The 27,621-nt window shown below is 39.6% G+C and overlaps 1 protein-coding gene across 1 annotated transcript in view; it reads right to left on the bottom strand.

Annotated features, from left to right (window-relative positions):
* Nucleotides 1-27,621, bottom strand: part of LOC133978146 (histone deacetylase 7-like) — a 46,250-nt gene that overhangs the window by 15,231 nt on the left and 3,398 nt on the right. Inside the window, exons 2-15 of the mRNA XM_062416506.1 lie at nt 12,048-12,232; nt 11,603-11,690; nt 10,880-10,994; nt 10,599-10,678; nt 9,489-9,602; nt 9,076-9,173; nt 8,220-8,318; nt 7,604-7,757; nt 2,918-3,162; nt 2,404-2,649; nt 1,452-1,650; nt 1,058-1,191; nt 687-807; nt 537-586 (exon numbers count right to left, since the gene is read on the bottom strand). Of these exons, the coding sequence (XP_062272490.1) occupies nt 537-586; nt 687-807; nt 1,058-1,191; nt 1,452-1,650; nt 2,404-2,649; nt 2,918-3,162; nt 7,604-7,757; nt 8,220-8,318; nt 9,076-9,173; nt 9,489-9,602; nt 10,599-10,678; nt 10,880-10,994; nt 11,603-11,690; nt 12,048-12,232 (1,928 nt within the window). The remainder of the gene's footprint in view (nt 1-536; nt 587-686; nt 808-1,057; nt 1,192-1,451; nt 1,651-2,403; nt 2,650-2,917; nt 3,163-7,603; nt 7,758-8,219; nt 8,319-9,075; nt 9,174-9,488; nt 9,603-10,598; nt 10,679-10,879; nt 10,995-11,602; nt 11,691-12,047; nt 12,233-27,621) is intronic.

Genomic DNA, 27,621 nt, shown 5'->3' with positions numbered 1-27,621 from the left:
GCTTTTCAGTATCAAAGGAGAAAAGTATTTTGTCCTCTTTATTCTCTCTATTGTTCCTTCTCTCATTGTCCTTCATTTAATTTTCTCCATTCTGCTCTCCTACCTTCACATTAAATTTTCTCTTTCTTCCTCTGTATCCTAATTCCCTGTTTCTCCACAACCATTCCCTCTAAATAAAATGCAGTTTCACTGGCACGCAACCCTCCAAGCTACAAGAGCTTTGTGTAACCTCTTCTTCCCAACTTTCTCTGTCTTTCTCACATCTCTCACCTTTGTACAGCCTTTGATTTCTGATTGGGTTTCAAAGTTATCTTAGCCAAAAGCAATTGCATTAGCAATTTGTAGTATTATTAGCCTAATTGTGTAATGAGGCATAATCAGCCATGTAATGTTTGCTGTTCAGTAATGCAATTAGATAAGTGGAAAGATTCCCACATGAGTTGTGTTTAAAAGGGGCCAGTGATGCATCTGTTATATGTGTGTGTAAGTACGTGTGGGTGTGTGTTATTGTGCATGTGTGTGTACATATCACTCACCCCAACTCCTCCACATGGTAACATCACAAAAATCCGCTGAGAAAGGATTCCTGCAGGAATTTAATTGATGTGATTCAATATTTGTCATCATCATCATCATCATCATAGTATTATTATTATTATCATCATCATTATTATTATTTATCTTACCAGCCAACTTGCGGTTATCCAGCTTGAGGCGGTGGAGAGGATTGGTGCCGTACAGGAGCACATGTTTCTCTGAATGTACTGACTGCAGTTCTTCCAGAGTGGCCTTCCTACTGCGGATACGCTGCACACACACACACACACACACACACACACACACACACACACACACACACACACACACACACACACACACACACACACACACACACACATATATATTCTGTTTAAAATAGTGACTGTGGTACAACATACTACATTGTAAGGGTAGGGTGTTGTATGTCAGATTGTAAGGCTCTAAAGCACATTTCTGATATTAAGCTGTATAAATATAACTGACTTGACTAATGTGTGTGTACGTGTTTGTGCCATACTTCACACTGGTTCCTGAGTCCTCTTTCATGCAGTCTGGACCAGATGCTCTGGACCCTCCCAGCATGCTCTGGGTGGCGGCTGTTGTCCCCACAGGTACACTGGTGCTTCTGCATCTGAGCATCATAAACCAGACCTAGACACACACACACACACACACACACACACACACACACACACACACACACACACACACACACACACACACACACACACACACACACACACACACACACACACACACACACACACACACACACACACACACACACACACACACACAGTCCTATTAACCTTGTTTTTGATGACTCAGATTTCATAGTCCAATCCCACATGAATTATAGCTAATACTATATACCACACCAGTTTCTCAATCAATCTTTCTGTGTTCCTCACCTGTGGTGAAGCGTAGCTGGACGTCTGCAGCAGGACTGGACAGTGACAGGGAGGGTATAGTTGGGGGTGGATGTGGAGGAGGAGGCAGGGAGGTGGAAGCAGGAGAGGACTGGGTGCGGACCAGAGGCTGGTGAGGCCACATCAGGACAGGCACACTCGGGGAGTCCAGCTGAATTCCTGGTCTATGGATCACCTGCCTCTGTGGTTCCCAGAACAGTGGGTTAAGGACATAACAGGAAATAGAGCAGCATGAAACAGCAGCAACACATGTCAAAGACAAACTTCCACATAAACATAAGCCCATTGCCTGTCTCTAGAATATCGCAACTACTCATTATTTGGTCAATTTAATACTGCTTGCCGAGAACAACCATCTGATAAAGAAATTTAGCATTGCCAAACATCCTGCCACAGAACTGTAATTCCCACTCTTTTCATTTTGTATAAATAAAGCCGCAGCGCCCCCTAATGTCAAAAACATGGTTCAGGCAAGTGAATTCATGTACATAAGCACTAGAAAATATGAAAATCTATAATATTTTGTTCTTTGTCATTAGTCATACGATTAATGACTTTAACAATTAAAAACCGGATTCCTAATATTAAATGTAACTGTTGGCAAATTATTAAAATAAATTACTCTAAGAGCTTTATTGGGCATAAGACATAAAATGCATGGCCTGTTAATCTGTTAATTGAACCTAAAGTCTGATGTCTGAGGTCATTAATCAAACTAAATTAATTATCAGGGAGTTTATGTCAATATACTTTTTCTACCAGTACAAAGAACATTAAGGTATTAAGGAGTTTTTCTTTTGGGGAAAAGTAATTCATCATCCTTCTGGTACGCTCTGTGTGTGTGTGTGTGTGTGTTTGAGAGTGGGTATGTGTGTGTATGTGTGTGTGCGTGCATGTGCGTGCATGTGTGCAGATGCAACAGTGTTTATATTACCTGACTGGCAGAATGTGAAGGCTCAATCAAGCTCTCTCGAGAGGAAGTAGTGGACTCTGTGTCATAAACTGAGTCTGTGCTGGCAGTGCTCTGTCTCCTGCGATAGCCTTCCTCACACACTGAGCCAGGCTCTGAGCCGCACACAGACCCTGGACCAGACCCTGATCCTGATCCGATCTCCTCCAGGTCCATGTCCTCCGATGGGATCTGCGTCAGGCGAGGCTTCTCAATGGACTTGCTCATTGGCTGATATAAGATAGAAGTTTTACAGTCTTAACAATCTAAAGTTTGCAAATGTTTTCTTTAAGATATACTGGTCTACAACTGACAATAACAAATGATTTCTATGTTTATTCTAATAAAGTTTTTATTTTTTATTTTACAGGAGGTTCATGCACAAGTCCACACAAAGAAGCCAAAGAATTAATCAAAGATCTTCCACTGTCAGTATTAGAACTAATTAGTTTGTGTATTTGTGTGTGACATGTTTGTGTCCACACCTGTCTCCTCTCACCTTGCTCATATGTGCATTCAGCTTGAACCTCTCCAGCCCGCTCTTGTGACATTGCTGGGGCAGCTGGTGCTGGGTGTGAGAGTGATGGCTGGCATGCAGAAGGGGTGAGTGGCTGTAGGGCAGAGGCTCTGAGTGTGTTCGCTCCAGAGGTCTGTGGGAGGACAAGGTGACTGTGCCTTCTCTTCTGGTGGGGGAAGTCACGTGAGGCTGCTGAGGCTGCAGAGGGACGGAGCTCAAACCATGAACTACAGAGAGGAGGCGAGAGAGAGGAACACATTCTATTGGTGAATAAAGATGAGGGCAGGGGTTCAGGGTTCAAGGGGAGGGTTGTAAAAATAAAAAAAAGGATGAAGATAAACATGGCGAAGATTGACTCAGAAAAAAGGGATTTGAATGGAGAAAAAGGACAGTGAAATGGAGGAAGGGAATGATAAGGTCTAAGGGAATGAAAAGAATAATCTTGATAAATAATCTATGTCAATCTAGGTAATTTATTTATATCACACTGAGAAATAAAAAAGGAGTGCAGAGTGAAATGGTCACACAAAGGAAAATCATAATTTAAGGAAAATATTTTAGTTTCACTGTAGAACTCTGCACTGAATGGCTATATTGTTAGCAAAACAGCATCACTAACAAGCAGCAGTAGAGGGCGCCCGTGAGCTGTTTATAATGTACAGACAAAAGAAATGTAGTACAAGACAGAGGAAATTGATGTACCCACAACTGATGATTTGAAATTAAGTATGGCTGTTGATGATTATTAAAAAGGCTTTTTGTTGTTACTGTCAAGATTTAAATAATTTTAAAAAAAGAAACAAAAACTACAAATATAAGCATACATAAAATAACTGGTAATGCTTCTCTTGCAGACTCAGGTAAGAAACTAAACATTACATCTCAAATGTAAACCTAGTACTGAAATAAGCAATCTAATTTCAATATATAAATATATTATGTGTGTGTATAATATGTGCTAACATGTTCATAAAGAAAAATCCACTCACTGTCAATTTCACAGGAAGGGAACTGAAGGGTGATTACTATTGCTCAAACTCAAAAAAGCATATGTGACTAAGAAACAACTTCCTACATGAATGACATCTCTTCCTGATTTCAGAAAACAAAATAAAAGACTACACTTCGCAGTAAGTCCCTCCCATCACTTCCTCTGTACCAAGACTACATTTGACTTCAGGAAACAGGTCTAAGGTAAGTCCTGGAGGGTTTGTGGGATGTGATGGTACTTCCAAGTTCCTCAATTAACCATCTGTGTTTGGAAAGGCCTTAATTTGCATTTGACAATTTATTCTTGTGTTTTCATCTTTCAGCAAAACCACCTTCTTTAAAGACTCCTTCCAAACATGTTTTAAGATGTAAAACACTGTGCTTAAAACAGTAATTTATGTCTGATGTGTTTTTTCCATTAAAAAAGTTAAATAATCTTATTAAATAAGTATAAGTATTAAAATAAACTAAATCCTACATCTATACCTATTTCTCCCTCATTACAATTTCAGAATCTATAAATATGCAAATATATTTCATTTCAGAAGTTTAACTGCCGGATACAAGATGTCTGTTACTTCACTGTAGAGTCCTTTCTCAGTGTATGTGCACTGGAAGCTTCAGGTTTCCCATCACACTTTTGTAAGTTGAATATTGGACCAGAAATGGCTTCAAAACTATTTGCGATGTCGCAAATCATGCTAACAGGCCCACCCACTAAAATTGGATTTTCAATGAGCTCAGGGAAACTTTCCACTTTCAGCAGATGAATGTGAAAACAGCTTTCTACTATCAAACTCTGCACATTGATCATTTTGTACAGTCAAACTCAAACGTCCAACTCTAGGAAAAAGAAGGAAAAGATATTTATAAGTGGAGGGGGACATAACATTTGGTTTTCTTCTTATCATCTGTCTGTTTTGAAGAGTACCCCAAAATACTTTCTGTGCCACCTTGACCAGAATGTTTTTATGTAATGTAAGCAGGTTGGTATGTGAGAACTACTATACATTTCCAACTGCCTTACGTGTTGGGTTTGTGAGTGGGGTGAAGACCCAAGTACATTTTTGAGTGAAATGGTGGTTCTCCACATCAGTCTCAACAGCATGTTCAGGTGCATGTCCTTGGAAGCACCAATCAAGCTGATGCTGTTGTCTGACCACAGTTATTTTGGCAGTGCCTTGATGAGGAAAAATCTGTGCAGTGCATTTTTACAACCTGCACTATTTAAGTCAATGAGGTCATTTAGACAGTTCTTGTACAGGTGAAAAGTACTGCCAATCTTTTGCTGTTGGGACAGTCACCTTTAATGTCACTCTCCAAGACCCCTTGGCCAAGGGTTCATCTGCAAAGGTCTGGAGCTTCAGAGAACAACTCGAAGGCAAATCTCGCTTTGTTTAAATGCAAACAGTCTCTTCTGCATATGCCCCCTCTTAATGTTCATGTGTTCGGTCACTGTAAACTCAATACCACTGAGACTTCTTTTGCAGAAATGCCAACCTACACAGCTCGTGGCCTATTTATGGAAAACTTGTGCAATATGTCGTAGTTTCTCTAAGGCCTTTGCAATCACATGCCATAAAGAGAAATAATCAAAGCACCTAGTGCTTAGTTGCCTTACTGAAACCTTTCTCAAGATGGCTGTGTCCTTGGAATGGAGTTTGAGGATCTGTGGTTGGATTGATCAGCTGAAAGGAATTTTTTTGATGCTGAACTCTCAAGCTTAAGCACAAAATAAATTGGTCCAGCCAGTTGGTGCTCTGTAGCTGTCCTGCTAGTACATGTCTTGTATCATGGTCTGGTGGATTGGTCTCTGTGGGAACATATCTCCACTGGTCTGGAAAGCTGGACGGCTTAATTCTCTGTACACATTTATTCACATTGATGTCAAATCTTCACGACTTGTATAAATAACCAGTCAGTGTCGAAATACTATGCACTGTTTAACCACTTCAGCCAACATCCAAGCTAGAGAGTGAGTTCTGCTCTCTGTAGTCCAGTGACAGCTGGGAATGGGCAGTTGCAAAACACATGGATGTGCATATGGTAATCCATCATGTTGTTGATGAGTTTGTCTCTATACAACAAGAAATGTGGCACATTCCTGTTTTCTTTGCTAACAAAAAAAGAATAAAACATTGGCTAAATATCAGTCGGATTGTCAGGTTCCTTCCCAAACATGATGAGGACACCGTGAGGACTGCTGAGATTGAGCCCTGGAAGCACGATATCATTCATTGACATGCAGTCAAACCAGGTTTTTCTGGGTGGCACACCGCAAAAATAGACATGTATTTGTCATGTTCCTTCTTCTCATAGTAGTGCCAACTCATTATGATGGTTCTTTAAAAATCTTTGCATGGACCCAAAGAAGTAATCTGTCATGGTAGTTTCCTTTTGCCACAGTGACACAAGCCCTTGGTATGCAATACGTTGATTATTTTAGAGGCCTTCCTTTGGCTGGTGAAAACGTAGGGGAGACATCTAACTAACTGTTTCATCTCTAACAAATCCCCTGTCCATTAACTGCATAATCCTTAATCCAAGGTGCAAATAGTGGTCCCTCTCTGGAATACTGTTCTACCCAAATGGTTTTATTATGGTGCATTAAAACCTATTATATCTTCATACATTGACAGACTGCTTGAATTCCTGACTGAAATCTTCCTTACCTCTGACATAATTATCACATGGAAGAGGTGACTTGGATGACATTATCCAGGGAGCATGTTTTAAAAGGTATTAGGAGTGTAAACTCCACTGAATCACTCATCGCCAGCAATGACCCATCCAATTTTTCTTGCAAATGAAAAGGGAACTCTCCACAACTGGGATGATTCCTCTTGCTGTATCTAAGAACATCAAGTCAGGTAGGTATCTATCTTCTTTTGCAGATTTAAGCTCAAACAACAGATCACCAAGTTCATAAAGTTTATGGTTCTTATGTTGGTAATATTAGGTAGGATTTCAACTTTTTTTAAAAGGGGCTCTTTCCATGGCTTGTGGCGAGCTGTACAATCCCACCAGCCTTGTAGAAATTAGGCACAAAGATGGGTGCTTGATGATGAATGTTTTAATCCTGTGAGCATGCTGACTCAAACAAATCTATCTATTCATGGGCAGACAGATTCAAAACCTCAACGACACAACTGTTGACTTCTAGTCGATTTAGTGGTCAAAGGTCTGGATCCAACTTTGCGGTTGGCATTTTACTATATTTTCTTTTTCAAAATTGGAATTGAATTAAACCTTTAAACAGTTTCTTCACTACTACCAAAAAATAAGTGTGCATCCACATATATGGTAATGCCTCTCTTACAGGTACAAGTAGTTCCTATTATTAAGCATCCCACCTCAAATGCAAATAAAGAACTGCAACAAATTTGTACTATAGATACTATAGACTGCCCAAAATCTACACATGTGCTACTAACAAATAAGGTGAAATACCCGCAGGAATGACATCACTTCTTGTTGTCAAATGACAAGATAAAAGCTTACGCTCAATCTTTTCCATTTAAGTTACTCCATAGTTAAGATTATTACAATGTGCATTTATACTTGTTCCTTTGTGTGAGCATCTGGATGTCCAATGCATGTGTTATGTATATGTGCATAGCACCAAGCATTGAGATATTTCTGTTTCTGTAGTGCAACACATTTACAGTAACAACTCACAGGAGACAAGCTGTGAGTGCACCAGCCCGGTATGTGGTTCCAGTATGAGCACCGGCTGCAAGCGCTGAGCCAGGGCTGGACTGCTTCCTTCCAGAGGCAGGTAGACTTGAGGCAAAGCAGATACTGCCAGAGGCCTGGCTAGTCGCAGGTCAGCCTGGGCAGAGAGGAGACAAGAGAGCAATAAACGAGAGATGATGGTAAGACAATGCTGGAATTAAGAGACTCATCATGGTTGCAGATCACACAAATGAGAAAAATAGGAGGTTAGTGCATAATGCAAGAGTTTAATGTGCTGTCATCAACAAACCCATTAACAATATCATTAGATGAGTACAGAAACACATGACTGATTCACAAGATATGAAAGTAACACAGAGATCAAGAGGGAAGTGAAAGCCTGAATATACCACATGTTTCTATAACTGTTCAAGTCTGCAGGCACTATTTTAGACATTTAGTCTTTTTAGATAGATTCATAAATTGGTTAATGATTCGGCAAATTATTTGTAGTTTTTGTTGTGAGATAAAACTGAATAAGCCAGTCAATAAAAATATTGTGATTGATTCTAGAGAGAATCCGTAGAAGCGTTAGACACAAGAGGGTATCATTGCTTACATGTGCAGGCAGCCCAGCAGTGATGTTGGGCATGGCAGTGGGGTTGGGAGGCAAAGTGAAGTGGGCCAAACTACCATCCTTCAGCAGCAACCTCTGTACCTGAATGAGGCAAAAAAGTTTGATCAGAAAGTTTATCTGTGCAGATAGTCACATACAAATGATCACATAAACCATTTTCAACATAAAAACATAAACACACACATTCCCTTAAAAAAGTAATTCTACTTCTTTCCTTAATACCATATATTAAGAGAGTGGGCTGAGTTTAGAGTATAAAAACCTTCACACAAGTAATAAATGTGATTCTGTTAAAAAGGTTATCATGCAAGACTTTTGTGTTAAAAACTGCTAGTGCAACCAGCAAAGAAAATAAGCTTAGTAAAGTGAATATAAAATGAATTTATATGAATGTTTTAATTAGATAACAAGTGATCAAGTTACAGGTGTTCTTGTACAATGGGCCATCTGACCTTCTCAAATCTCCTTGTTTAAAGCATTGGGAAACATTACTGTACAGCATAAAATCACCTCATTAACATTCAAATGTTGTCCTTCAAAGAGTAGAGGTAATATCACAAGGAAAAACCTTGTGATCATGGACTGCTCTGTAACTATACAGACTGTAGGTGCTGTAGGACTCTACTGTTTCATTCTTAGTTTCATTTAAAAAAAAACAAAAGTTTTAAAAGAAAGATATTTAAAATGAATGCATATAGGAAAATAATGGCTACCAGGTTTTTGGAATGGAAGACAGAGATGCATGGAAGTTAACATCTTGTCTTGCACTGAACCCCCTACTTGCACTTATTATAGGCTAATATGGATTATATGCTAAATTGCAATAATGTAAATGTACCTCGTGGGCCACTGGGAGCGCACCGTTGTCCGAATGGAGGCTGTCGTTGGGTGAGCTGCACCCTGATAATGGGGTGCTGTTTCTGCTGGGAGAGGACTCTGGGTGACAGAATCGATACACTCATCTCAACTTGTGGCAGCCAACACAGTCAGAACAGATGTATTCATACAGCAATAAAAGATAACACATATCAAATTGGAAAATGAATCAAATTGTGTCAGTGCAGTATTCTATTACAGGATGTGTGTTGCTAAAAATACACCTTTGAAGTGTGTCATGTTGTACAGATGGAAGTAACACAGATGGAAATGGCACATCAAAGCAACATTAACTTGAAATAGCCAAAAGAGCAGTGCAAATAAAACAGAAGCAGAAGATCATGAGAGTGATCCTGCTAAATGTAGATACTTTACCTAGAGTTTCTGTCCTGTGCTTAACAGCGGGAGGGGCACTAATCTTACGCTGCAGCGGGTTGGGCCTTGTTGTGATGAGCTTCTTTAACTTCCACTTCAGAGTGGGCTCAGAGACTGCACACACACGAATATGAATGAATACACGAAGAAACATATGCACACACACAATACACGAAGAAGCATATGCACACCTGGACATGAACGTAATTATCCCCCCAGGTCTCATAAAAAGGAAACATACATATAGCTCATAAACTTGCAGCTTGATGATAAACTGACTGCTGTCTTATACATTTTGTACAGTACATCAGCAAGACTGCACCCACTTGGTAATGCATGAACTATAATGATACACTCAATTTCCGTAACAAAACCCAGTTAAAGCAATCTGCCGCACAGCTGAACAAAGCAAAAGCCTCAACCCTGGTTAATGGCATAAAAAAGTTCCATGTTTACTTTGCTCAGGCTTCAATAAGCCCAAACAAAACAATCAATCAGTGGCTGGCTCAGAGCACATAAAAGGCAGCTTTGTGTTGTCGCCAGGCCAAAAAAAGCTCTGGAGGATATGTGTGTGTGCTGGCACCCAAGGTTCTAGGGCAACGCAAATAAATAATGGCATTTTGAATGGTGAGTGTGCCTGCTGAGACCTACAGGAAGATGAAACCACTCCCACTCTAATTCACACAGTGAAGGAGATCTGCTCTGGACTCTCACGCAGTTCATTTTACACATACCTTAGATAATGTTATGTAACTGCTTTGGTCTTTGTGTCTTATTGTCACTGTTGTTTTTATGACTGTTGAGTATCTCTCTGGCCCTGCAGGCCTGGTGCTTAATGACTTTTTTCCTTGTTGATGGAAAGTACACTCCTGAGTATGCTCATTCATATCAAACTCATATGTAATGTAATGACAGTTTACTGAGACACTGAAAAAGATCACACTGAACAAAATATCCCTCTGAGGTATGCAGTCAGATGACTTTGAGTCTCACTCAAATTACACAGAGCACATCGTAACAAAACAAATCTGAAGTGGAAAATCACCTGCACAATTTTTACCTCAGGGCGGGAACCCCAATCACACACACAAACAGCCACAGTCAACTCACCTGTCCTGCGAAGGGGGAGGTCCTTTCGCTGGTCACAAGGTGTGACCTGAGGCTTTGGGGACATGTCTGTCACCGGTAGCCTTGGTAACCAAAACAATAACAGATCAATGGGTACCAGAAGATTTGGTTTAATAAGGTATTTTCTTTCAGTTAATTGCTTTTATTTAAATCCCAAATTAAAAGGGGCAGTATTATAACAAAGAAACGTCACAATCATTAAAGTCTGCAGCAACTATGTCATGTTAAAGAAATCAATAATCTTAGAGCAGGGCCTCACTCACCTGTATCCTGATGTAGGACTACTGTGGTTGGGAGTGATTCTATCATGGGTGGGCTGGTTCTTCATGATTATGTGTTCCCGAAGTTTCTGCCTCACCAGAGGACTGGCTACAGCACCTGCCAGTCAATAAAGTCACTCCATCAAGAACAGAGACTTCAATCATGTGAGATGGCAGCGCTGTGTTTTTTGTGTAAGTTGCTTGACTTGTGTTGTGTGGTTGAGTGAGACTACGTTGTATTGCGTTTTTAATGCACCAAGCAAGGGCAGCGCTCCTAATTTTGTTGCATTTATAATATAATTACTATTTTATTCTAAGCTTTCTATTCATATTCTAGTTAAGAGTGGGGCTAATATATAAAGTAATGAGAACATTTGTTTTAATAACTTAATTTGAACAGTTTTTCACAACAAGGTTGTTATTGCTGCAGTCTCAATAAGCACTGAGGGAACTTCAAAAGTAGGATTCAGGATATTTGTCACTTTCTTCATTTCCTCTACATGGTAAAAAATAAAAACAGCTCACAGTGTTTCCTGAAACAGGCTTGCTGGTTTGATATGAGTACGATTTCCTTGGAATCTGAGAATACACCACAGTACTGTTGGAAATCCCCCCCTTTTTATTGAAACATACGGTGTTCTATGACTCAGATGAAGAGCACGTCAACAACCTAATGGGCTTTCAGAGAACTTACAAAAACACATTACAGTATGAAGAAATACTCACTTTGCTCATTTTTACTCTTTCGTATCAGCTGTTGCAGCTCTTCTCTTTTATCGTCCTCCATCTCTCTTTGCCTTTGTTCAATGTTATACTGAAAAGGAAAGAGAGATATTAACACTGACCAGTCTAATCAGCCTGGGCTGTGAATGTGTGAGACTGAAAGAGACAAACATATCTGCTGTCACAGTCTCTCACAAGGCAACACATACCTATATATAACTGAAAATAAGACTTCATTTTTAGACTAAAGAAATATAAAATCACAGTAAGAGTACAGCAGCAATCACTCTATCTACCATTTTCAGTCTGTCTTTTGGTCTTGAATCCTGATTATGCAGAAATGTGATTTTCATTTTTACTTTCTATCACTGCTGAAGATTCCCTTCCTCACCCTCCGCCTTTACTGGCTCAAGAAGGTTTTTCTTCTGATGTTCACATTTGTCCTTACCTGCAAGTGCTGTTGGGAAAACTGGGAGCAATGCTGAGAGGAGAGGTGTCCCAGGAAGAAGGGAGGGTGGGGGGCCAGCATTGCCGAATCTGGGCCTGGGTGTACCAACCGCTGGGTGACACTGAGGTCCATGGGCTGCTCCCAACTTTTGGGTAATAAAACCTGATTGCTGATGATCACATCCACTACAGAGAGAGAAAGAGACATAGAAAGAGAAGCACATCACATTATTAAAGGCAAAATTGCAGAATCGATGTTTACAAGTTGATATATAATTGTATCTTTCTGTTGTATCTATTACTTAAAGGATATCTACTTTCCTTCTTTTATGTGACTTTTGTCCAATAAACACATCACAACGTCATTTGATCACTACATACATATAAGATTAGATAGATAACGGGCAAATCTCTTAGATTTGGTAGTAATATTTTGGGTTTCCAGTTTGTAACACAAAAGGTCACTTGAGGAAGTATGTTTTAAACAGATATTCATAGAAAAAGCCCTTGAACAATTGGAGCGTCATTGACTGTTTGTGCTCAACATAAACACGATGAAGAGTGCACTCAGTTTATTTGGCATAAGTGTATGCCCAGATGTGTACTTGTACTTGAACTCTGCACGGTCGCCAGTCGTATTTCATTTCATTCAAGTCTTCCTGCCTCGAGTGAACTGGCCACTGTCCAACACTGCATTCAAGAAAGCAGAGGAGAGGGGCGTTGGTGTGTGTTGGAGTTGGAGGGGGCGCATAAGAGAGAAAGAATGAAGGAAACGGGGTGCGGAGTGGATGTGAACATTGTGTGGTCAAGGCATGTGGGTCAGGTACATCAATCTGTCATCTCCCTTCCAGGTTTTACTAAAATTAAAGAAATAAAAAGCTAAATTTAGCACCGGTGAGACAATTGAACCAAAACTCAGTGTCTTAACAACTTTGGGTTTTTTTATAAGCGCAGGGGAGTGAGAAACAGTTTTGATCCATTCATATAATCCAGAAGCTGTTGTAAATATTTAGTGCAACCTTTTTTTTACCACCACAATTGCTTTCACTGTCACATACGTGGCACGATATGTCCTTACTGTATGACCTATAAAACAAACAGGAAGGCTAATGATAACTGGTAGTGAGAAACCATGAGCCTGAAGTTATTCTCGACTTTTGTGAGGCATCATATACTGACACAACAAAAACATATGCAAGCTCACAGATAACTTGATACTGTTTTCACGTGTCAATGCGACTGACACCTAAAACCAAAAAACATGGTGAGGAATGTTTCGGTATTGATACAAAAGCGAAGACAGATACAGTATGGAAGGAGACACCTTGCTGCCTCTGGGGTAGAGGGACAGCAGGAGGGAGGGAAGAACATGGAAATTTACTGAACCCTTACGCCTAAATGACTGCAACCCAAAATATTACTCAACATTACTCATATAATTCCTGTAAAGGGCCGTTTCTTTACTGGCATACCCTGCTGAACTACATTAACTGCTGCAGATAACGCTGTAACACAGTAACAACTCTGCAGTGCAACACTGCCCTGCACATCACAGTGCCCTGGTTAAAACATATCTGTATCACAGTTATTAGTTACAGGAATGGAGAAAATATAACATTACCAGACCAACTACACTGATTAGGCCCTATAGACACAAGTATAAAACCAAAAGGCAAAAATATCAATTCAGAGGAGTCAAGAAGACACTGTTTTAACATGCTCTTCAATGTCTGCCGTTACAATCAAGGGCAGCTCTGTCAAAATGGAGTGGCTTGAATAAAGCTCAACACACTTCCACAATCGACAGAGACATCATAACATTTAACTTTCAGCAATGCAACTAAACAGCCAAACCAAAAAAAACAACAACAAAGAAAATCTCCATATGCAGGCTGCAAACAAGTCACACCTCCACTGAATTTCCCTCCTGTCTGAGCCATACAGAGCCAGGCAGCTTTATTTGGCCCTAATTCCCAACAGCAAGACTGACTCAGCCAGAGAGAGAGAAATAATCATGGCTGTGAAAGCGTTTCAGGTTGACAGAATTCCTCTGAAGAAAAAAACACTCCCACGCTCTTATTACTGCAGGTCAAGTAAGATTTACACAGTAACATGAAAACATGAAAAAACAGGCAGGGAGTTAATAAGACCAGAACTACTTAAAGTACAAGATAATATCTAGCAGTTTAAGCAAAGTGGTTTCAGTTCTGTTATCCTGCTCGACAGCCCAATACAGAGTTCATAATAACAGCACTCGTTCATGGGGACAGCCAGAGGTCTTCATGTTTTCTGTATGTGTAAGAGAGAAAAACTAAAAAGAAAAATAAGCTTTTATGTGAGAACTAACATTTTGGCACAGGATTATTTTCATACAGGGAAACACAAAATGACATGTCTGCTGTAAGAAATTATGCCTGCAATTTACACGCTTCTTGCTCTGCAGTTTTCCTGCGTCACTGGAATCCAACCTTGCCAGGTTACTTTAGGAAGCCGTGACACATCAGACAAAACTTAATCCCAGATACAGAGAGAAGTATTTCGACACATCCCACTTGCAGCTCGTTCATGTCCGTGTCACGGTATGTAAAACCGCTGGAGTTCGTGGGAATTGTTTGGGTTTTTTTAGCTATGGATGTTTTTTATACTGCAATAAAAATAAAATATGTGAAAGGTGCAACAGGATGTATGAGTTGCAGTAGAATAATACTGAATACCGAATGTGTTTTCAAAGGAAATCTGACCATTACAGAAGGAGTGGGATGATGGTGCTGGGAACACAAATAATCATATTCTCTCTCTCTCTCTTTCTTTCACATTTACACACACACACACACACACACACACACACACACACACACACACACACACACACACACACACACACACACACACACACACACACACACACACACACACACACACACACACACACACACACACACACACACACACACACACACACACACACACACCAAACAAGTCAGCTCCCCTGAGAGAAAGGAAATGATCAGGAAGTCAGTCTTGCTTCTCATCTAAACAGAAAAGAAACACCTGCGGTATATTTTTACACAGAAAATACAGCAAAGACCAGGCTGCAGCAAGCATGTATCTGAATACTGTTCACTTTGGGAGACTAAATGTCTTCTTAGGGACCCACAATCAACAGTTACTAAATGATTCTGTGTCACTCTCCAGTTTTAAAGAAAAGGCCATTCTTCAAAAAAAACATTTGTCTCATCTGCTCTCAGACCAGAGTTTTAGCGCTGACACTAAAGCTGTGACATTAGCACATGACTCACTACATGACAGGAGACAAAACCAGCTCAGTCACTGCATTATGAATTCAACCAGCCGACTAAACAGCTTCAGGTTTCTTCTACTCTTACCCTGAAGCGTTTCAAAATGTGCTGATTACTTCCTATCATCTTACCAAGAGTTCACTGAAAGAGGACATTTACAATACATACTTGTTTCAACATCACATAAAAAAAAAGAAGAAAAAAGGGGTGCTATTTATCAAATTTGCACTAAATAATGCTGGGTACATATTTTAAAACTGAAAAGAAATGCTATTTTTACGATAAAATCTGTAACATTAGAAAATAAATAAGGAGAACTGCATCTAGATAAGATCTGTGTGCGTGCTTCTGTCTCTCATTTGATAGTTGTGGTGCTAAAAATAGGCAGGAGACAAACTTCTGGTTTCTGTAATAGCATATTCGTTTCACAACCATCATCCTCTTTCTGTGGGCCTTCTGCAGCTACACACTGAGGCGCTGACAAACACACACACACACACACACACACACACACACACACACACCTGCATGCACACACACACACACACACATAAGACACTCGCTCGCACAGAAACAGCGACTTCCTGTTTCTAAAGTTAGTCTGCACCATAACATCCTCTTGGTTCATTTAGGCAAGCAGAAGCTGCTATTTTGGTTGAATGGCTTCATTGGCTCATTTCTAAAGCATGAGAGTTACAGATGTCTTTCAGCAGTATTTATATCCATGCCGCAGCCCTTAAATGTGCTTTGTTTATTGTTAGGCTGGAGTGAAAACCACAATGGTATTGGATGGATGTCACACATCAGGTTAAGTGCTAGTTACTATTTGTATGTGTAAACAGTGGCAACAGGCTCGAGGTTTCTGCCTGGTTAGATGAGCAGCAAAGCAGAAAGAGCAGAAGTTCAGTGAGCACAACGTCAAGTAACATGTAAACAAATAACATTGTTTCAAGTAAGATATTGAGCATGTCAACATCTGCTGAGTGTAAATTCATTAAGTTTACACCCAGCCTAACACTGCGCTCACACACAAAACAGCAATTTTATGACACCTCCTCCACCATGTTGTCCACCTTCAGCAGTTCCTCCTGCCCACCACCTACGCCTGCGTGTCCCAACCTTACGTTTGGAGGAATCCACAGCTGTTGGGGACATTCTGTCCCTCTGCTTCCGAGCAGCTGGAGTATCAATCTCCTTATGTGTGCATACATATGTGTGTGTGTGTGTGTGCGCGCGCGCTTGTGTGGGTCCATCCTATACGCGCCAAGATATTAATAGCTTGCAGTTGTTTCTTTTGAGTGTACACAGCAGGTCTTTGTGTTTGCATAAGTAGGATCTGCATGTGTGACAGTTGAGCGAACCGATGCGTGTGTATCTGTGTATCAGAGCCGGTGTGTGTTGGTGCCAGTGTATTAATAGTGCCCATTTGTTTCTTTTGAAGGAACACTGTGGCTCTTTGTGCGATATTCAGTATATGCAGCCGTGCCAGTTTATTTTTAGTGTCACCTGTCAGTAAACACTTGTGTTATTGTGCGTGATCATGCAAGTGCACATGTGTGTTTGTGGTCACTGAGTTTGTATGTTGCTGTTGGCATATTAATAGCATGACACCACTTGTTTTTGTGTGTGTGGCAAGTGTGTGCACTTGTAGGTGTATTAATAGCAATCCCAATTGCCCACACATGCGTTTGTATGTGTATGGCGTGTGTGCAAGTGGCTGTCAATAACTTGAGCCTCGTTTTAGGCACATGGATGTGGAGCGAGAACGTGTTTACCACAGCCAACAACTATGTGTGAGCTGATTATATCTGATGATATTGTCTCGGTATCAGCATACAGTAAATATAGATAAATATACAAACAGAAATTGCAGTACATAGATTTTTTTGTCCATTTAACTTAGCCTTAATATAGGTAATCTATTTTTTTATGACTACATCTGATGATATTTTTATTATGTATTAATTACTTTCATGATTAATCCATTAATAGTTTGGTATTTGTTTTGCTAAAAAAAAAAATTCAGAAAATGTTAACCACAATTTTTTCTACTTTAAATAGTTTTGTCCAAACAACAGTAAACAACACGAAGATAAACGCCCAAAATGCTGCCGTTTAAGAAGCTGGAAACAGAAAATGTTTGCCAGTTGTGCTTGAAAATCACTCAAACGATTATTCAGTTATCAATACTGTTGGAGATTATTTTTCTGTCAATTAGCTAATTGATTAATTAACCCATAATTTCAGCTATACATTTTTCAATAACTAAATGAGAGGACCTATAAAACCTATAAAGTAAGTGCTTATTATGCCATATATTACTACACTTGACAATCAGAATAACAGCACAAGTAAATATGAGATTCCTTCATCGTCTACAGTAGTCTTTTCTTTGTTTCTCTCGTAGTCAGAAGTGTTTTGTACTGTTCCTGCCACTCTCTTCAACCGAAAGGTCAGATGTCAAGAGAGCTATAAGACCTCTCTTGATATTGTGTCCCTGAGGCATCGCGGGAAAAAAGGTGAGGGGTCACCGGCTCACTGTGGAGTTGTGTGTATATGAGACAGTGTCACAAGCTAGCATGCTCTTTAGTGTGATTCTCTGACTCGATTTCTCACAGACCAAACAGACTGACAATTGTTAAAATGGTTTCATAATTTCTCCTGTGGGTTCCAAAAGGTCGTCTTTTTTGGAGGGGAAAACAGCAAAATTTGTCCCGGCGCGCTGTCATAAGGTTGGCATGAGACTGAAACTTTTCTTTTGCCCCGAGGACACGCAGAGTATGTTTTAAAGTAGTGACACTGATGTGTTTAAGACCTGGCAGGTATTCATCATTCATAGCTGAGAGATGTAACACGCTACATACATCCTTATTCAGACGTACCACATACAAATTATCACCTTAACACTGCCGTCAATTATGCAAATTAACACCTGACAAGACCATCAGCTGACTTCCTTTACGTACTTCAAAAGAAACAGTGGCTGATCTAAGCCTGGACCAATTCAGGTCAGTGGACTGTGCACTTAATCTCCACCCACAAACATCCATTTCTGCTGTGTGGCCTCGATATTACCAGATGTTACCTGAGGGAATGAGGCCTACATAGACACACACACACACACACACACACACACACACACACACACACACACACACACACACACACACACACACACACACACACACACACACACACACACACACACACACACAGACATACTGTGACATATTTGTGTTTTACATGTAAAACCCAACCCAATGCACAACATGACGGTGAAAATTATTTGACTGTGAGAACAGGTTTTCGTGCCCACTTCCTACAATGCAATGAGTCACCCATGTGTCTACAGTATACTGTGTATCAGTCTGTTATTGCACACTCGGTAAGATGGCTATTTACACAGAAAGGCTTCTTTGTTTCAAATACACCCTGCAGTCAATATGAACCAGGTTACTGTCTTCTGCTGCTTTTGATAAAGTTACTGTCTTTGTTTGAACTTGATTGTTGATTTTCTTGGTACTCTACATATTTTTCTCAATAGACACACACACGCACACAAATACACAAATACACAAATACAGCGATAGTCCTGTTTTTGAGGAGCAGAGTGTATCAGCAGTCAGCTGAGTTGATCTTAAATCAGGAACAGGAAATGTGATCTGGGGCTCTGGCCGGTCCAGAACACTGTGCCTATTGTCAGTGCACTGCTGTGGCTCACATTGGGAAAACACTGGGGACTTTTAAAGGTTATCTGTCCTGGGAAAAGGTTGATATTCACTTTCACAACTATCCTGCAGCACAAAGGTACACCCAAAATGGATACCTGATGATGACCTGTGCTCCTTACTATAAATGTAAAGGGGTCGTTAACAGTTGGTTTAGCTTATTTAACTGGGGTGGAACAAGTGGTGGAAGGTCCCTTACTCGTCATCTCAGTCATTCATGCAGCATGCAAATAAAACAATACAATGAACTTTTAACCCTCATCATGCCGACATATTTAACATACAAGGATGTGCAACTGGGATCCCTGGAGACTCCAATATTACTGTAAGAAACAACCAACACAGCAACATTTAACTCTTCTCAAAACATTATTAGTTATGTAATCAATGTAATTTGAAAAAAGCAAACAGATTAATATTATTTTAAGAAAGTAAGAGTTCATTTGCATATTGTGTAAAAGAAAATTAAGGGTCACTGACAGAGCACATGAGGAAATGTATGTATTTTTCCTTCATGATGACAGAGTAAGTGCTTTTGACTGGAACCTAATACATTGTTTTTTTTTTTTTTTTTTTTTTTTAAAAAAAAAGCACTAATTAAAACAGAAAGAGAAAACAAGAAACTGAAACTGGGAAGAAACTGATTTACAAAGCCATGAAAATGGGAATGATAGAATAAAGCACCTGCGACATATGACAAAGAGTAAACCTGTAGGATCTGCAGGTATCCCAGACAGCAGGATTAGTGTTAAGACACTGTGAATATGTGTCTCATCTAGAGCTGACACAACTAATCAATAAGTTAACAGTTAAATAAGAGGAACCTTTTTTATGATTAAACATTTGTTAATCATTATCTTGAACTGTGTAAAATCATAATGGGAATTTGTCATTTTAAAGACAAAATTATATAAATGGCAGATAATCAATAAAGATTATTATTATAAATGATTACAGTTCTATTTCCAACAATGCCATCAACATATTAATCACATGATTCAAAACAACAACAACAAAACGGAAAACTTCCACATGCAGGTATGCATTTGAGATTCTGAATCTTAATTTCATTCAATTTTAATGGACGAATAAAACATTAGGCCGAACTTGTAATGAAACTCAAAGAAAACCAGAACAACTATGACACATCTCCACCTGTTACCCTGAGTCAAACCACACGGTGAGCTCAATGTTTAGAAAATGCTCGAAACGAACATCGTTGCCTCATCTTTTGCATCATTGGTGGCTACTGATGGTTGCGGCAGGAAAGATGCGACTGTAGCTGACATCAAAATGTCTTCATGCGCAGGAAGAAAAAAAACATGAAAACACCAAAATGAAGACTATGGTTGCAGCTACTGATTATTTTTGTTATCAATTTATCTGCTGATTATTTTTAAATGATTAATGCCAGAAAATTGTTGAGTAATGTTTTCCAATTGTTTGTTCTGCCCAACCAACATAATCAGTTTACAATATCAAAGCAGCAGACAATTTACACATTGTGAGTGGGAAACGAATGAATCCCATAATTCTCCAAAGTTTCACTTTAACCATCAGACATATGAGGCCTGTTCAGTGTTTACAGCTGTGACAAACCCATAAGCTGTCACAACTCACAGAGCAAAGGGGCCTTTGTGATCAACAGTTCGGGTAAGGTGACACTGTTCATGCAGAATAAAGGCTAGTTATTATGATCAAAGTGTTTATTCAGTGATACGTTTACATGCCTGTGTACAGTGTTTGCGTGCTGCAGGGACAACCATGCACACTCACAGGCATTAACCCATTCAAAGCAATAACGCTCCCTGCTAGTTATCTGAGATGAAAAGAAAATGAATGAAGGAGTGAGGGAACGGCAACAGAAAGGTGGCACAGGAGTGTAGGTGGTGTCGATTCCTTTGGCATGGCCAACATGAAACTAATGTAACTGAATCCCTGCAACAGCACTGAGGCTATGACCTCGTCCTGTCCAGAGAGAGAACCTGGACACATGAGAACATTATTCCACGCATGTGTGTGTATATATATGTATATATATATATATATATATATATATATATATATATATATATATATATATATATATACATACATACATACATATGTGTGTGTGTGTGTGTGTGTGTGTGTGTGTGTTTCATTTGCAAGGCACTGAAGGGGCTTGGGTGGGATTTAACAATTTTATGACTTCTGTCATAATACAGCAGACACACTTAAACACAGCTGCCCACCCAGTGGTCCATCAAACAACCAAACATTTGTTGCTTAGTAGTGAATGAGTCAAACATTTCAATGACGTTATGGGCAAAAATACATCCAGTAGGAAACTCTACACTAGCACTCACAATGAGGCCTTAATACATAATTACATCAATCATTTGCATTACTTATCACCCTAAAATAGTCCTTTCACCTGTCAGATTAGGATAATTACCTGTGCACCTCATGTTACTGACATCCATTAGTTCAGGCAGGTAATGAGGTATTTACTAATTCAGACTGCAATGTCATTACTGCAAACCATGTACACATTTCCTCTGATTTTGGGAAAGAGGGCATTTTAAAATGCTACATTACATTTTCTTAATAGCAAAAGGAGAAAATACATCTGCACACTGCTCTGCTGTTTAACTGCAGTAGTAAATCTCAGCCAGGTGAGCTTTTACACCTGTTGCTGCTGAGTTTGTGGGCAAGATAAGGACAACATGGATTGAATCAGTGTTAAATGCCTAATGCTAAATGTTAGGCAACTGAAATTTAACTTCACAGTACCGAAAAACAAGCTAAAAAAGTATTAAATAATATCAGCTCACATAGGTTCCCGTAACACAAGAAAGCAGTAAAGTAGCAGTCGAGATATTTATTAAGTAAAGTTAAAGCCTTTTTTATAAGTAGTTAATAGTTTTAACCACGTTTGTCGGCTACTTTCCGGTGGACGATAGCATACAAACATCGCCTACCTGTTGAAGGTGAAGTTCACAAGCGACGCATTTTCTATTTTGTGCGACACCAGGGAGCTGACAGCCGGTTTTAAAGTAGCAGGAGCAAGTCAGAGAAAACTGAAGACAGGTAAAAACTTCGTCCAAACGTCCATCCTTGTCACTGGCTCTCTCTTTTTTGTACTAAATGTGTTGTTAATGTGTCAATTCACAGGCGGGTCCTTGACATTAAAATCATAGACGCCGCTGCCAGAGCTGTAATCATACGGTAAGCTAACCTCAAAATGTCTCGATGGTTGAAGAGAGAAAGTGTGTCCACCGTCACCGAGAGCTGCTCTCCCCTTATCCGCCTCACTGAGTCTCTCTGTCAGTAGTGAAACTTCTGATAAAACTTACAGGCAGTCTCACTTTCATCCGTGTGCTGCTGGTGTGAGGGCTCCATCTGCTGAACTCACTGGTTAAGGATGCTGTGTGTGTGTGTGTGTGTGTGTGTGTGTGTGTGTGTGTGTGTCTGTGTGTTTGTGGGCGGGAGGTGTGTGTGTGGGGGTGGGGGGGTGATGTTCCTGTCATAGGCTTCTTGACTAGACTGATTTCAGACTAAAGACGGCTTGTTCAATTGGGGGCAAAAGTCGTGTCCCCAATGTTGGGAATTAGCTGATTTTTGTGTCAGTGGTTAAGGTCAGGGTAAGGGTTAGGGGTTGGGTGAGTAGTGGTTATGGTAATGGTTAAGGTTACAGTTTGGGTAAGTCCTCAGGAAATGAATGTAAGTCAATGTAATGTCCCCAAAAGGGACCTAGACGTGTGTGGACCAGGTAGGCTATTCTTCATGTTGTGGGGACATAAATCTGTTTACATAGTCATCTTGTGGGGACAAAAAGCAAGCCCCCTTTAAGTAAATCATTAATTTTAGGTTGTAGACTGGGTTTAAGTTAAGGTTAGTTTAGGGTTAGTTTAAGTCCAGGGTTAGGGTTAGGCACATGGTGGTTATGGTTAAGGTTAGGATAAGTCTCCAGGAAATGAAATGTCCTCTGAAGTAATGGAAACATAACTCTCTCTCTCTCTCTCTCTCTCTCTCTCTCTCTCTCTCTCTCTCTCTCTCTCTCTCTCTCTCTCTCTCTCTCTCTCTCTCTCTCTCTCTGTGTGTGTGTGTGTGTGTGTGTGTGTGTGTGTGTGTGTGTGTGTGTGTGTGTGTGTGTGTGTGTGTGTGTGTTTTGCCTTTGCTCTTTTTGCTTTACGCTACATCTGGAATAACAAAGAAAAAAAATAAGACTGAAATGAAACCAGTCTACCCAACACCACGGTGGGCCTATATATCACCATGCCATTCGAAAATGTCTACAAATACTCCCCATCTCTCCTAAAACCCTTTTGAAGTAATACAACATACAATGCAAAAATATATTACTGTTACTATATTTACTGCAACCAGTAAAAGTCCTGCTCTTATCTAAAATTAAGGTAAAAGTAAAGCTAACATTCCCAAATCAAATGTCAGAGTCCATAGTCTGAGACTACAGGTTGAAAAAGTCTCACAATGTCTAAAACCCTTAAGATAAGGTCAAAAATAGTTTTCAAAAATAGTTACTTAACAGTTGACATTTTAGAGATACAAGTAGTATTTCAATATTCAGCAATATTAATGTGACAAGCAAATGTCTTGCTACATAACTAATAACTACAACTATCATATCAAAATGTACAATATTGTCATATGGAAATTCCTCATTACTCAAGTATATTCAAGTATCAGCACTTCAACTCTTACCTAAGTACCATAAGTGCACTTACTTGTACCTCTTCCAAACATGGTAATACAGGTACCACGGAAGGTAGAAGTACACTGAAACTTTAAAGACACATCACAAATCCCTATAAGAATATAACAATGATTAAGATGATGTAACCCAGCTCACATAAGTCTGTCACATAAACTTTTGTTCATCAACTTTGTTTATGGACACAAACACATGCACACAGTGTTTTCGAGATACAGTCTATACAAACTAAACACACAATGAATTCAGTCAGCCAACTGGTTTACTGCAGGGCCTATAAAGAGCTAAAAATACTTTAATCATAATAATGAGCACACCAATTGGTATGAGGACAGAGAGTAAGACAAAGGAGCTAGTTATATGCATACACAGGTTAGCCTGAGAGAAAGGCTTCAAATCCACTTCACACCACATTTCATCTACTGAACACTCTGTAAAAAAAATCCTTTATACTTATAAGTCTTTATATTATTGAATTCTTGACTTAACCTGCGTTTGCTGCTGGTGTAAGATGCTCTGTGTTGTGTGCCAACTTGTTAATTTCATTGTACTTTGTTAAAGTATGTGCCAGTTTTCTGATTTTATTGTGTTGTAAAGGTAAATTTATATTTCTGTAGATGCACATACGTGCAAATTCAGGCAGGCACACACACACACACGCACAGCAAAACAACATAATAACAACTCTTACTTTGCATAGCGCTGCCGATTCTTGTGCATTATCAAATATCGAACAGTCTCTCAGTCTCTACTTTTACAAGTGCAAAAGTTCACATCACTGTATCCATGAAGATAAACCAATCTGGGAGAATAAAACTAGTAAAAGACAGTGAGCTGAGCCAGTTTTTCATTTCATGTGACCCAGGCTGATCCTGCTCCTATGAGGTTTGCTGTTGTTCAGTTAAATTGTGTACCTAAGGGGGAAATTATGGCCTGAGTTAGAAAAATTGCTATCAACAACACTCAGTCTAATTTCAACAACAGTGTGTCTTTTCCCCTGTGCTCTTGGCAGGACTTAACAGTCCATCCCCCAAGTCATGGGGTTGACTGTGGCCTAAATAATTTGAGATAGGAACAAGCAAATTGAATTTCATAGCAGATCTTCCATCTTGAACAGCACATGTTTCAGACAGAGCCTCCTCTATTTGCAAATAGAGTGAGTAGAGTAGAGTGTGCTTGGTAACTGTTGCCACATTTCCCCTGAAATGAGCTCATTCAAAACAGCTTCTTTTTTAAAAATGCCAATTTAAATCAAATTAATTTGCTGTTTTGGTATGGCATTCACAAATAATCTCCTGAGCCATTATCAACACACCACTATTCATCTTAATATTATCGCCAACAATCTAAGCTTTAATATTGTTAGTATATTATAAAATGGCACATGTTATTCAACTTATATTCACTTCTGAAATGATACATGTAGGAGCTGAAAGCTAAAGGTAAGTACCCAGTTTGAAAAGTACTCAAGAAATCAACTCAAGTACAACAATCACAGCAGTTGTAGGTTGTTACCTTCCACCTGTGGCTCTATAGTTGGTTCCTGTACTTTGATGTTAAGGGGTACATGCAAATATTTAGTAATTGATAGCAGGTAATTAATTAAAATATTGTCCGGTTGACATTTTGATTTAAAAAAATTGAGCTACAGAGTGAAAGATTAAGAAAGTTTTGCTTTAAAGTGATCGGCTGTCATGCAAAATAGACATTAATTCTACACAAAATCTAAAGCAATATTTAATATAATATGGCTGCTCCTAGTGGTCACTTTGAGTGTTTATGAGCTGGACTGATTAAGTTGGTGCCAAAGTTTGTGTTTCTGTTAATGCTTCATCATCAGATGTCAATTGAGCTCTCCCTTCTTATCTTTCCCCCTCACACTACTTCTACAAGGTCTCTGTCGTCATAAGGGCAGTGCAACATGGCACAAGAACAGCGGCAGTTAAATTTTGGCATTGAAAATACGATTTGTCAGTTTGTTTTCAGTATCCCTGTTTTTCAGTTTCAACTGTCAGTGTTTTGGTGTAGAGAGGAGGGGCCTTGTTGGGCCTACATTACCCAGTATGTCTCATGGTCTGACGGAGATGTCTAAGGTGATGGTGGATAATTTTTTTATTTTAATATTATTAAGTTCTATTATTTATCAAGTGGGAAAGTTATCATTTAGGTTCCCAATATGTGGTCAGTTTATCTAAATCTGTTTGTAAATCTGCTGCAAAAATCTCAATGTTTTCAGTGATGTGAGGGGCCACTAGCCAGGTTAGACCAGTTGGTCATCACACAGCAGCAGCCTGAGTCCTGCATCGTCATCTTGGAAACAACATGATCTAATGAACTGATCTGTGCAGCTGTTTGGTGATTTACTGCTGGCTCTAATGTCTCCGCATTTTGATATATAATCCCTTTTGGAAGGTAAATGTTGGTCTCACAGATGAAATCTAACAATTGTAGCTGCCTCATTAGTTTTTCTGTCTGTTTTTACTGGACAGAACAGCGTTGCCTCTGGAGCTTTAGAATAAAAGTTCAGATTCATTGACCCTTCAGTAAAAACAATGGATGAATGAGCAAGATGCTGTGGAAAAGACATCATTTAAAATCTTTGCTCAAAGAGGTTCGATTTTATACAGAATCCCCAGAACTGAAAACCTGGACAGTGAAGTGGGGAAAAGACACATACATGGGTAGGACTCCAAGGTGGAGTTTTGTGGCCAGTAGGGCTCACTCCTCTTCCAGTCACAGGAAGCCAGTAGGAATGAGCGGAATGCAGTCAGGCAATACGGTGATGGAGGGAGCAGCGGTTGCAGGGCAGATTGCCAAAAAGAATGAAAGAAAAGGGAAAAGATAGGGAGAGAGTGAGACAGTGATTAGAGAGTGGAAAAGGCAGGGGTGCGAATAATTAAGCATGCCTCCAGAGCCGTGTAGACACTCTCGCATACCAAAAGCAACACCCAGCAACAGGTTTTGTAGTTGCATAAGTGTAATTGTTCTGTCTCTCTGATATTGACAGTCTGATGCAGATAATGTGTACTGCATTAGAGGAGTCACTGGCTGGAATGCCACAGTACATTATTGTGACTGGTGGAATGTGTGGAGTTATCATTCGGACAGATTTCCGGGTAACAAGAGGAGGCTCGGGGTCCACAAACAAGAATTTGCTTTTTTACTATGCAGGAGGTCATCCTAGCTTAGACACACGTACACACACATGCATGCACAGACATGCACTGACACATAGACAGCACACTCAGATATGCACATAAATATGCATACCATGGCCATACATACAAAAGCATACTATCTGTCTGGTTTACTCTCCCTCTCTTTTCTGATCATCACCTTATTTTAAGGCTCAGCAATTTGTACAACATAAAAAACCCTCCATCCTTAGATTCTCAATCTGGATAAGAAAAGCTCTACTAAAAATCCTGAAACAGGAAAGAAAAATCGGGGAAGCCTCCAAAAGACTAATAGGTGCAATTTGTTGTTGTGTATGTACATGTATGTAGACAGAAGTAGCAGTTGTAGTAGTAATAGTAGTAGTTTTATTAGTAGTATGTAAATTGTTACCATTCATGAGCATTGATGAAGGAATGTCAAACATGTCACGATGCATGAAAGATAAAATAAATTCAATCAAACTTACAATACAAAACCATGTTGCCTTTATAGTAAATTGAAAAAGAAAAATCTATTTCATATGTCAAACAGTGGTTATGGTTTTTTTCATCTTTCACTCACCTTGAAATTTGAATAATAAAGCCCATTGCATGTGTGCAGGTAGGCCTCGCTAAGCTCTAGCTAGCAGCCATGTGGTAACTTTGAACTGAGAAT

Source organism: Scomber scombrus, chromosome 3, assembly GCF_963691925.1.
Source record: "Scomber scombrus chromosome 3, fScoSco1.1, whole genome shotgun sequence".
Lineage (NCBI taxonomy): Eukaryota > Metazoa > Chordata > Actinopteri > Scombriformes > Scombridae > Scomber > Scomber scombrus.
Note: the sequence above shows the minus strand (reverse complement) of the source record. Positions and strands in the feature narration are given on the sequence as shown.